Source organism: Crotalus tigris, unplaced genomic scaffold, assembly GCF_016545835.1.
Source record: "Crotalus tigris isolate CLP2741 ecotype Arizona unplaced genomic scaffold, ASM1654583v1 scf7180000017774.6281472, whole genome shotgun sequence".
In the NCBI taxonomy this organism is placed as follows: Eukaryota; Metazoa; Chordata; class Lepidosauria; order Squamata; family Viperidae; genus Crotalus; species Crotalus tigris.
The window spans coordinates 1,650,603-1,663,770 of record NW_024096625.1 but is presented as its reverse complement, the minus strand read 5'-3'; the positions used below and the strand labels follow the sequence as shown (position 1 = coordinate 1,663,770).

The 13,168-nt window shown below is 41.0% G+C and overlaps 1 protein-coding gene across 8 annotated transcripts in view; it reads right to left on the bottom strand.

Moving 5' to 3' along the window:
- The window catches only part of LOC120307309 (histone deacetylase 4-like), a 172,588-nt gene that overhangs the window by 36,125 nt on the left and 123,295 nt on the right, over positions 1-13,168 (bottom strand). For 5 of the 8 annotated variants that reach the window (XM_039341948.1, XM_039341949.1, XM_039341950.1 and 2 more), the window contains one exon: positions 5,187-5,258. The exons of the other annotated variants lie outside the window; for them this stretch is intronic. In XM_039341948.1, the coding sequence (XP_039197882.1) occupies positions 5,187-5,258 (72 nt within the window). The remainder of the gene's footprint in view (positions 1-5,186; positions 5,259-13,168) is intronic. 8 annotated transcript variants of the gene reach the window in all.

Here is a 13,168-nt window from a genome sequence, read left to right as displayed (position 1 = left end):
GGGGGAAACACCATGATTTGAACTGTGAAAGACCTGTTCTCCAAGGAAGCCCCCTTCATCAAGTGTGCTGGATTCCGCTCAGCCTAGAACAGTGGTTCTCAACCTTTCTAATGCCGTGACCCCATAATATAGTTCCCCATGTTGTGGTGACCCCCAAGTGGGTGTGGCCACCAATAAGAGGGAGTAGGTGTCAATGCTGCAAATACTGTATATTCTTGCTTTGACAATATGCAAAACTGTCTGGCATTTATTGGGTTAATACTTAGCTTAGACTGGGCGGGGGAAAAAAGCCCGGGAAAGAAAGAGGAAGTAAACGTTTGACCTTCTCACTAATTGGATAATGTGACCTGTGACTGCATGAGAAGGGAGGGGTTGAGCAAGGAAAGCTTGATGCCAGCGACCGGAAGTTCAGATTCTGGCATCAATTAGTCCAATGGTGACCGGCATAATTTGTAGCTCTGCAAATAAAGACTTTAGGAAACATGCCTGAAAGTTCTTTGAAGTGCTTCATTAGTCGGAACTTGTGACATCATGCCAGAATCCACACTTTTTTCAAACGATCTACGTCCCGATCTATCAACAGCTGCCTTTATGCCTGAAAGGAGCTGGCAAAGTTTCGGGGGAGATCTCATCATGGAGAAAGAAAGATTGCCTGAAACCAGCCCCGCAGCTGCAGCAGTTTCCCCGGGGGGGAAAGCGACAGCCAGCAAGCTGGGGGAGAGAGAAATTTGGCAGATTGCCCATCCTCTTACAGAACTACTCAAAACAGGCAAAGGAGGAGGGAAGCCACGACCGGGCCAACCACTAGCATGGACAATGAGCTGTCAAACAGCTTTTGAGAATTTAAAGAGACTATTTGCCGCTGAACCGGTTCTAAAGCACCCCTGCCCAGGGGAACCCTTTGTGATTCAAGCCGACGCCAGCGATGTGGCGGTTGGAGCAGTGTTACTTCAAAAGAACAAAAATGGGATCCTGCAACCCTGTGCCTACACCTCTAAGAAATTCACTGAGAGCGAGCGAAGATGGGCAATCTGGGAGAAAGAGGCCTTCGCAATTAGGTGGGCGCTATTGAACTGGCGACACTATCTAGAAGGGAGCAAGGTGCCATTTGAGGTATGGACTGATCACAAGAACCTAGAGGCACTGAAAACTCCTCGCAAATTGTCACCAAAGCAAGTACGGTGGGCACAGTACTTTAACAGCTTCAACTTCACTCTAAAGTACATACCAGGAGGAAAGAACTTTCTAGCTGATGCGCTATCCCGGTTACCCCAGTACAAAAGTGAATGAGAGCAGGTTAACGAGGCAATTATTCCCAATCCACAAACTGTTACTCAACTTACACCTCGCAGGGTCCCCAATCCGGATGACCCTGGAGTGAAGAAAATAAAACGAGAGCTCCTCACTGACCAATGGTTCAAAGATAATCAAGCGTCCCTAACATGCAGGGATGGCTTGGCTTACAAAGGGGGGAAGTTATATTTGCCAGAAGCGCTCCGTCTAAATGCTCTCAAACACAGCCACAATGTAAAGCAGGCTGGACACTTTGGATTTGAAAACCCTACACCTCACCCGCCGGCAATTTTGGTGGCCGGGGCTGAAAAAGGACGTGGAAAACTTTGTAAAAAGTTGTACTGTATGTGCTACAATGAAAAGAATCCCGGGAAAAACTCCTGGGTTACTGCAACCCGTGGCAGACCCTTCTCAACCTTGGGAAGAAATAGCTATGGACCTTATAGTGGACCTACCTGAAAGTAGGGGAAATTACAGTACTTGGTACAATGGAAGGGAGACCCATTGTCTGAAGCCACATGGGTGAAATCTAGTGAAGTGAACGCTGACAGATTGATCAAAAGGTTTCATGTGAAACACCCCAACAAACCGAAAGATAACACTTAACATATGCTTTTGTTTACTTTACAGGTTCTGTCCTTCTTGTAAGGGGGGCCGGATGTCAATGCTGCAAATACTGTATATTCTTGCTTTGACAATATGCAAAACTGTCTGGCATTTATTGGGTTAATACTTAGCTTAGACTGGGCGGGGGAAAAAAGCCCGGGAAAGAAAGAGGAAGTAAACGTTTGACCTTCTCACTAATTGGATAATGTGACCTGTGACTGCATGAGAAGGGAGGGGTTGAGCAAGGAAAGCTTGATGCCAGCGACCGGAAGTTCAGATTCTGGCATCAATTAGTCCAATGGTGACCGGCATAATTTGTAGCTCTGCAAATAAAGACTTTAGGAAACATGCCTGAAAGTTCTTTGAAGTGCTTCATTAGTCGGAACTTGTGACAGTAGGACAGCTAGGGAAAAGGGAAAAAAATGGCGGACAGCGTGGTTTGGTGACCCCCATGAAATGGTCATTTGACCCCAAATGGGGTCCCGACCCACAGGTTGAGAACCACTGGCCTAGAAGCTAGCAAAGATGTTTTTGCAGCACATGTACTGGCTGCATGGAGAGCCTAAGTGCATCATTTCAGATTGTGGGGTCCAGTTTACTGCTAAGTTCTGGAAGGAGTTTTTAAGGATTGGGTCCTCCAAGGGGCTTAGCTCCGCTTTCCATCTGAGTACGAATAGGGCCGCAGAATGAGCTAACGCAATAGTGCAGCAGTACCTGCGTTGTTATGTCAACTACCAGCAAAATAATTGGGCAGCACTCCTGTTTTTGCAAAGTGGCACATAACAATGTAGTGCATAGTAGCACCAATTTCACGCCATTCAAGCTAGCCATGGAGGTAGAGTTCATGCCAATGCTCGAATGCCCTCAGAAGCCTCCCCCCTCAGGCACCTTAAATGAATGGGTAGATTTGTTCCAACGTGTTTGAAGTGATGCCAAGAAAGCTTTAGCTAAAGCAGCAGAAAGTCAAAAGAAGCAGGCAGACAAGAAACAATCTCCCCAGAGGATGTTCTATGTAGGAGATAAAGTGTATCTATCTACTAAGTACCTCAAATTGAGACAAACGTGCAAAAAAACTAGATCCAAAGTACATTAGCCCTTTTTCTACTGTGAAAGTTATAAACCCGGTGACAGTGGAGCTGAGATTATCTAGAATACTGGGCAAGGTATATCCAGTATTCCATTGTAGCTTGCTGAAGCCATTTCAAGACTCCAGAATGAGGCCAATGGGGACAGCAGTCCCAGGTCCAATAATGGTAAGGTGGGGGAGACGCCCTATGAAGTCAAGCGGATTCTGGATTCCAGAATCCACAAAGGAAAGTTACAGTACTTAATTCAATGGGAAGGCTAGCTGATGACAGAAGCTAGGTGGGTAAAGGCTGACCACACAAAACCAAATCGTTTGGTGAAGCGATTCCACAGTAAGTATCCCCAGAGATTCCACAGTAAGTATCCCCAGAAGCCTGGACCCCCACCGGGGATGAGGTAACACAGGATAATGTATATTCATTTTGTTTTCCAGGTTCCTTTCAACTTCTAGGCGGGTCAGCCTGTCAAGTTCAGAAAAAACTTCATGCTGTTTCAGATTCTTTCTTTCTTCCCTTGAACTGCCAACAGAGATAGGGAGATGAGAGGAAAGAATAGAATGTATGTTGTATCTACAGCTGTGGAGATTGTTTTGGAAACTGAAGGTTCTTTCTCATAATAATTTTCTGCAGTTTAACTGGGTAATGTGACCTGCATAGTCATGGGGGAAAGCGAGTTGCTATGCTTTGAATATACTGCTTTCACGCCAATTTAATCAGAGCTGACTGCCGGAATGCATTTCCTAACAAAATCTAGCATTAGTGATTGAAATGTCTCAGGTGTGCTTGCTTTGTTGGGATCATCAGCCGGAATGGGGACATTAATGTTAGTTGCAAAGAATCAGGACCACTTGTAAAGTTGCACCATATAAGATTTATTCAAATCTATATTCAAGAATCTAATCAACTGTCACCACGCCTTAAGGACAAATGCATACAAAGCCAGAATTGAAAAGACAGCAAGAGACAGTAAGTGCCACCTATGCAAAGAAACTGAAGAAACAGTGGACCACCTGGTAAGCGGCTGCAAGAAGATTGCACAGACTGATTACAAGCAGTGGCATAACAAAATAGCAACAATCGTACATTGGAAGATCTGCAAGAAATAATATTTGCCTGCAAACAAGAACTGGTGGGAGCATAAAATAGAGAAAGTCATAGAAAATGAAGAAGCTAAATTGTGCTGGGACTTTAGAATTCAAACAGGCAGGACCTGCCACATAACACCTGGGACTTAACAACTGTTGATTAGAAAGACAAAAAAGTCTGGATAGTTGATATGAGAGTACTGGAAACAGCAGAATAGAAGAGAAAGAACTGGAGAAGATAACAAAATACAAAGACCTACAAATAGAAATAGAATGACTGTGGCAAACGAGCAAGGATAGTACCAATAGTAATAGGCGCCTTGGGTGCACCCCCAAAACATCTGGAGCACCACTTGATCACCATTGACATTCACAAATTCTCTATCAATTGCAAAAGGCAATGTCATGGTTCCGACAGATGAAACTCTTCAACATCAGATTTTTGGCATTGACAGGCAGCTTTACGGGGAACAATTTCCATCCTGTGACATATTCTTGACATAAAGTATAATAAATAGTATTCTTTCATACGTAGCACCTTTAATTGTTAAAAGATATTTTACAATGAAGTTCTATGTTAACTACAAAAGTTACTAGTAATAGAATACTATATGTACTATGATTATCATTTAAATAAAACTGATTATAAAGTATGACAAAAATCAGCAAGAAATATAAATGAAAGCTACTACAAAGCTGATCACTAGATACTATTTTGAGGATTTTCTTGAAGAAACAAGTATCTCAATCACAGAACAGTCAGCAATTTTAAAAAATTATATCAGATATTATTAAGCCTAACTCAAGAACAACAAACAAAGCATGTATAGGCAGGTACACAAACTGGAATGTTGCTGTTTTTATAGTACCCAGTTAAAAACACCTATGTCACATGTACTTCTTCCAAGCAATTACCATTTCACGTATTTATTTTTTTTGCAAAACATGATCATACAAAATAATGGAAAGAGTTGAAACAAATTAGACAAACTAGAATCTATAATAATTTGCAGTGAGAATATTGTGAAAGAAAATAAACTTTCTTCCAATTTTGTTAATTCACTCCAAGCAAGCAAGCAAGCAAGCAAACAAGAAATTGCAGTGCTTTCCCTCTTACCAGAACTTGGAATATGATTTACTCTGGATGTGGTTAGCAATTCTACTGGCTGATCTCTGCTAGAAAGTCCACCTGAAAAAAAATAATAATCCAGCTAGTGTTAATCTAGTTCAATTCTGATAAAGTTAGAGGTTCCATGCATCAATTGACTGAACAATTAAAAAAAACTAAAAGAAAAATCAACTATGCCATTAAGTTCAACAAAAAGTTTAATTGTCAAGTATATGTATCTCTTACATTGTATTTTAATCTTTAATTTTGTTTAATTTAGCTTTTATATAGTATGTTTTATTTGCAACTTATAATTTACATTTTATTTCTGAAAAAGTATGATACTGACAAGAGAAAAATAGACTGAAAATTTTTGATTAAAGATAGTAGTAAAGATAGTCCTCAACATACAACCACAATTGAGCCCAAAATTTCTCTTGCTAAGTGAAATGTTTGTTAAAGGAATTTGCCCCATTTTACAACCTTTCTTTCCACAGTTGTTAAATGAATCATTGCAGATGTTATGCAGCTGGTGTGTGTCTTTTGAATTCTAGAGTCCCAGGGTCAGTTCTGCCATCTTTGGCTTGGTGCCTTGCTAGCATCCTGCCATCAAAAGCTAGGAGGAAGGGGGCAAGTGGGACAGGTGGGCAATAAACATATAGGGCGATGTGATAGGAAATAGGGAGGGGGAATTACACCTTGATGAAAACCTGAGAGCTTGTGCCAACCTTCAAGGCCATACACCCTGAAAATGTAATGTGGATTGCCCCAAACATTTCAGTAGTTCTTAAAATACCTATGAAGCTCTCCATTGACTGGAAGATGAATTGATCAAGGGGGAGAGGGCTGGGATGAGGGGGAAAATTTCTGTCCTTTTGTGCGGGAATCTTAGTTCTAGCCTGACTTAATGCAGCCAGCAACCTTTAGTAAAAGAATCTATCACTTCACCCGAATTGAGTTCAGGGGTCTTTCTTTCCTAATGGAAATGACTGGGGCAAGTCTAACGCCCAGAGCACTTTAACTTCTTCATTATTGTTGTTGTTGTTGTTGCAATAATCCATCTTTCTGCCAAGACATAACATAGATGCTCAGTCATCTGAAACGCGAGATGGGTGGCAAATAAATAAATAAATAAATCATGTAATATCTTATAAGCATTATTCTATTAAAACTAACTCAAATAGAAAAGATACCGATTCCTGTGTAAAATGCAAGGTAAGCAGGATTGAGTTCATCACCCCAAGGACTGCATTCCATTGCTTCAAACAAAGAAAAGGGATGGGGTGGCTGTTGCAGTTCATCAGGTAAAGAGGGAGTGGAAGTTTTATTTGCTTTTCTTCGTAAGGAGGATATTTTAAGCAGAGGCTAGAGCGAGGGGGAGTGGGATTTTATTGCTTTCCTTTGTAAGGAGGGTATCTCAAATGGAGGGGAGAGAGAGAGTGGAGTTTTATTGCTTCCTTCATAAGGAGAATATCTCAAACAGAGGCAAGGGTGTGTGTGTAGAAAGGACTTGGCTGAGGCTCCTAGCCTCAGATTTTAGCAATAAAGATAATGGGGGGGGAGGGTTTTGACGCCGGACCTGACTGAGAAGAAGCAACAGAAGGACAGGAGAGACTGGTGGTGGCTACTGTTGCTGCGAAGCCTGGAGGCTATTTGGACTGTGATTATTGTTGCTGGTACAGGTTTTAGACTTTGTGGGGGAGTTGCCCTGGGGGGGGGCGAGCTATTGCTACAGCACACTGACTGTTGTTGTTTCTACTACCGTCTGGAGCCGGGGTTTTCCGCCATCCCACTTGACTCTGAACGACCGCTGAGGAATCCTTAATTCCTGCTGCTATAACGGCCTTGGGCTGTTGGATATCATCATAGCATTGACTATCGTGGCTGGTTATTTTCGTTCCTGGAAGCCTCTTCTTGACGACAAGAGCCTGCTACCTCCCAATTCTGCATGACCTCTGGCTGGAAGAGACATCTTATCAGCCCTTAGAGAATATTACTGCAGGGCTTGACACAGGGGGACGGGGCTGAGAGGGGCTGGGTTTTTGGCGGCCTCCGAGGAGGTAATGCTACATAATTATTCCATTTTTTTCTGTTCTTTTCCAGTCAATATATATTCTTGACCTAATTTTTTTTTCTTTCAATATATTGACATTGTCTTGTTTTATGTAGGTCTCTTGTAAACAAATAAGGTTGGTTTTGTGTTTCAAACTTGCTGGGAAAAAAAATCCTGGGTTTAAATCCAGGCTGGGTCATTTTAAAGAACACACAGGGCATGTTGCATGGATCAGAGGCAGAGTTTATTTCAATAGTTTGTGGTGTAGTACAGCAATCAAAAAGAAGGCTACACAGTATGCCAGGAGTATTTATAGTAACAATAGGCTTTGATTGTGAAATGTATTAGATATATAAATTGTTCTTGTCAGGAGGACATGTGAAGTCCCTATGGCGTATGTTTATCTTAGATATCTAATCTCTAATGTCAAAAAGTGAGTTACAAGATTGGAGAAAGCCCTGGCAAACCACTCCACCAAAAAAAAACCCAAGTAAATTCTATAAAAAGGATCTCAAACATGTCAGATTGGATGCCCAAAGATAGGACAACAGGAATCCCAGTTGCTGAGGCAGCCAGTGGCATAAGTAAATGCCTGCATTGTACAGAAAAACATCAGATAGCCACATGGAATGTCAGAGAAATGAGTCAAGGTAAATTAGATATTGTTAAACGAGAGATGATCAGATTGGAAATTGATCTCCTTGGTGTTAGTGAGTTGCACTAGACAATGGCTTTTTCCAGCTGGAGGAGTTCACTGTCTATTACTCAGGACATGGTATCAGGAAAACAAATGGAGTGGCATTTATTGTGAGCAATAAATCTGCTAGAGAATTGGAAAGCTTCTCAACTATTAATGACCATCAGAATTTGTGCCAAGCCCCTCAACATCACAGTTATCCAAGTCTATATCCCAATGACTGCAGCAACAGAGCTTGAAATAGAGGCCTTTTCTGCCATGGTCCAAGAAACTCTGAAACAAGTGGCCAAAAAAGTCATTTCTTTACATTCTGGGAGGCTTCAAAACAAAAGTTGACAAACAAGCAGAGACAGGCATCACTGATCATTTTGGATTAGGTGTGAGTAACGACACAGATGATCATCTCATTTAATTGTGCCAAAAAAACTGATTTAGGATCATGAATACAGCACAAGTGCCGCTTATACACTTGGACCTCAATGAACTTCAATGTAATCAGACTGACTATATCCTATGCGTTCATCGATGGACCAGTTCAGTTCTTGCTGTTAAGACATATCCAAATGCTGATTGTGGCTCAGATCATAATGTTGGTGGCAAAGATAAAAGTCAAACTATGCACTATCAAAAAAGCAATGCTTCCAAAGAAATTTGATGTCACCAAAATCACTACTATATGTATAACTGAAGTAAAAATAGGTTTGAACTACTGGACACTGCTAAGAAAATGTGGCAAGAAATTCAATCAACTATTTTTGGAATTGCAGCCCAACACATACAAGAAGCGAGAGAAACAATACAAGTGGCTCTCAGATGAAACCATCAAAATAGCTGAGCAAAGACAAGCAGCAATCAAATGGAAAGAAGCAAGAAGATTGAATGCAGCTTTCCAGAGGGCAGCAAGAAAGGACAATGAAGTTCAGGTTGAGTGATATAAACAGCTTGAAGCAGAAAACATGAAAGGTCACACCAGGAATGCATTAAGGCAAGTCAAAAAGATCCGAACACCATTTATTGCTTGTAAAGGCATCATTAAAACAAGCAAGGGAAAGAAGTTTTTAACTCCCAAAGTCGCAGTCCAAGCCTCTCCACTACATTTGGGCTAACTAGGCAATGGGTGCACCCAAAGTCCAGTAAAGCCGTCATCATGCCCCTGCGCCCCAAGGAAGGCACCATTAATTCTACACTGATCATCACTGGGATTAGGGAGCAAATTACCATCTGGTCTTCTTCTCCTCCACTGTTGCTATCTTGATCCCACTTCAGGCCATTGATCAGAGTTACCTCATCTACACTGGATGATGGGATGAACTCTATGATCTCAACCCTTTTAGCACCCCCTCTCGGGATTTACAGGTTGCTTTAGTCTTCTTGGGAGCTTTGCGCATCGCGATTCTTGTTTGGCACTGGGAAAGACAGTCTACTAGTCAACCAGCTAAGGCTCTGGAACTCTTGGATGTAGGCTGCAATGGATCTCTTCCCTTGCCTGATTGATTTTATTGGGTCACTGCTTTCCGAATCACCAAGAGGTCTTCGAACCTCTGCCGTAGGGCCAATATGAAGTTGGTGGTGTAGCTCCTCAACATCATCATTATGCAGGGCTACAAATCATTCGGCCACCTCACTCCCAAGGCCTGGACAACACAATATACTCTGGCCAGGTCACCTGGCAGGTACATCCCGTACTCATCCATGGAATACTACACTTGAGCTAGGAAGCATGCCAGCTGCTTCAGGTTCCCATTGCAGTCCTGGAGGGACTGCTGCCCCTGGTACTGGTGGAGCGACAGGTGCCACTGGGGCCACTAGTATCACCAGGACAGCCGGTATTGATGGGGTGGGAGCTGGTTGAGCACCTGCTGCTGCTGGATTTGGTGTTGGGAGCTGGGACTGGTTGATCTGTGTGGGATGCTGAGCTTGAGTTGGCTGCTCCTGGCACCTGTTGAGCTCCCAGGGTTTCTGGTTCTCCCTTCACCCTGGAATGTTCCATCTCTTCTTTTTCCTTTTCCAGAATAGACATGTTTGCATAATTTCCCTGGTAGTCATTACCTCCAGAAAAATTGGTATGCAGATCTGGCTTAATGTCAGACCTGCCCCAGCCTTGTCTCTTAGGAAAAAAAACAATCTCGATTCTATTTGTAGCAAAAAGATTACTTTTACTAAAATCCAAGTGGTTACAGTAGCAAAGCTAGGTCTAAGAGTTTGCTCGCAAAGATTCCCTAGTTATTTTCCCCTTCTTCATTCCAACCCGTTATCTCCCTATTATCTAGTCATATTCAAAGATGTTTTGGTAACTGTTCCTGCAACAGTTGGGTAAAAGGATAGGAATTGCATCCATTCCCAGGTCCACAGCTTTAGGATGTCTCAGGATGGCACAAGGATCACTTTTGGTTTCCCCCTAGTCTTCCCACAGCTCCCTCCCCCCATGCTTATGGCAGAATGGCATCTAACGAAGCATTAGTGGAAGCAAAGGGTGGCAGCTCTTATATGTACGCTAGCTTGAATATTCTTCACAATATTCATAATCTGTTATCAAGTCATCAGTGCTGATATTTTCTAACTCTGTCTTTAAACTGGTTTAACATTCTCCATTTTGTCCTTTAGATTACTATTCACTGCTGTCCTTTGTGCTGACAATTTCTTATATATTTCATTGAAATGTATGAGTGATTCTTCATCACCATTCCTCCTCTTCTTTTCCCTTGACGCTGTTTCTTTTGTTGTATGTAAAGAAAAATGTCTTTATATACACAGTATTTATTTATTTTTGCTTTATCCAAACATGTTTTCTAATTATTCCAACTCATGATAAATAATGAATCAGTCAGAGAGATGGAGTGCTACTTCTTATTCTCCTGCTTTTATTACCATATTCTTAACCCTCTTACTTTATCTTCACTTAATGACTGAGTTGTTAGTCAATTGCAGTCACTAAATTAGGACTAACTATAGTTGGAACTCATAACTTCCTCCCAATTTTTATAATTTTATTAAGTATTTTGATTATAATAGTAAAATCAAATAAAAACAAAACTTAAGAGAATGTGAAATTTAAAAATGCAAGAAAAACAAGAACAAAGAGAAAACTAATATAATAAAGAAATGAAATATACTTCTAAACTTCATCACAATAAGTATACAGATAGTCTTTGATCTACAACCAGAATTGCCACCACTGCAGCACCCCTATGGTCATGTGATCATAATCTGGGTACCTGGCAACCAGTTCACATTTATAACTGATTGCAGTGTCCCTGTAAGGACCCACTTCAATCCCACATCTCTTGTTTTATTAGAGTTAGATTCGGAAACAGAATTGGTTAAAGACTGTATGATTAAATGGGCTCAGACTATATAGGAGCCGATCTCATTGGATTTATGGGAGACAATTTGGATAAGAAATGTTAAATTTACACAAGCTCAAAATTTGAGAGAAAATTTTTATAAAATGTTCTATAGATGGCACTTAGATCCTAAAAAATTATCTTGTATGTATTCCAATATACAGCCCAAATGTTGGAGATGTGGCAATAATGATGCGACATACTTTCATATTTGGTGGAATTGTAAAAAAGTAAAGGCTTTTTGGATTATGATTTGGTGGAACATTCAAAAGATTTTTAGAAAAAAGATAAAGTTTACTCCTCAACTATTTTTACTTGGTATTTTTGTTGACTTAAATGAAAAAGAAACTACTTTGATGTTGAATTTATTAACTGCAGCAAGGTTACTAGTAGGTTTATATTGGAAGAAAGATTCTTTGCCTACTTTAGAAGAATGGATATTTAAAGTATCTAGTTTTGCAGAAATGGCAAAAATTTCTGCTTATTTAAAGGATCACACACAAGAAAGATATATTATTGTATGGGGAAGGTGGATAGATTATATTCAGAAAAAGTATGGAATTAAAAAGTTTCATTTATTTTATGAATGAATTTTAAATATTATAGAGAATTGTTTTATAGGTTATGGAATTAAAGGTTAATTATGATATTTTTTTTCTTTTTTTTTTTCTTAATTATTATATATTTTATTATTATTAACCCTGTATTCTGCTCTGGGAAGTGAAGGGAGGGGGGTTGGGGGTGGGAGGGAGGGTAGGTTTTTTTTGTTTGTTTGTTTTTTGTTTGTTTGTCTCTTTTTTTGTTTTTTGTTTGTTTGTTTTTTCTTCTACTTTAAAATTTTATTGTATTTTTATAAATGATTGTATGTTTAAAAAATAAAAAAATTTAATAAAAAAAACCCCACCTCTTAAGAAAGCAGAACTCTTGGAGACAGTTTCCATCCACAGGAACTTTTATTAAAAGTAGTTGATAGCAGGCATAATAGACAGGATCTGAGGGATTCCTTTACAGATCGATACTTTAAAGTGTCCCCAAGCAAACCCTACCCCACAGTTCATCCAGACGGCTCAGACCAGCCAATCCCCAGGTGTTAAGTCCATCGCGGAAAAGGGGAGATAACACTGGTCTGGCTCTGGTTGTAGCATGATGTTCAAGTAGCTCTTCGCACCTCCTTTTGAGACCGGAGAAATAAGCCAGGCTCCGGAGGTTGTATTTCTTTCTCCCCTTTTCCTAGCTGACAGGTTAGGGCAGTGATGGCAAACCTTTTAGAGACTGAGTGCCCAAACTGCAACCCAAAACCCAGTTATGCATCATTGAGTGCCGGCTGGGCGTGGCCAATTAGGTGGACGTGGCCCATTGGGTGGGCATGGCTGCAGTGGTAAGGGCAGACTTGGTGGGACTAAAAAGTTCAGTCAATCAATTCCAACTCTGCAAGACCTTTTTTTCCCACGAGAAATTGAAATTGACTGATTGAACCTTTTTTTTTTGTATATGGCAGTGGAAAGTTTTATAAAACCCAGCTGAAGGCCTAGGACTGGGGCAACGGCGCGCTGAGTGCTGCCTCTGGCACCCATGCCATAGGTTCGCCACCACTGGGTTAGGAGAAGAAAGTTCAGAGAGAGATGCAGTGTAGGAAGCAAATTGTTACATTGTAGCGAGCAGCGGACACAGGCAATAACAAAGTAAAAGGTTACATTGTAGCGAAGAGAGGAAGCAAAAGCAATAACCCTGCAGGCATATCCCCCCTTCCCCTTGGTAGTATGGCAGAACCCAGGGAAAAGTGAGATTTGTTTTTAGATCAGAGGAGATAGAAATAAAATAGAAATGGGTTCTCACATCCTGCCCCCCTTAAAAATAGGAGAGAAACCTGTAGAGAAACAAAACAGGTATAGAGGTT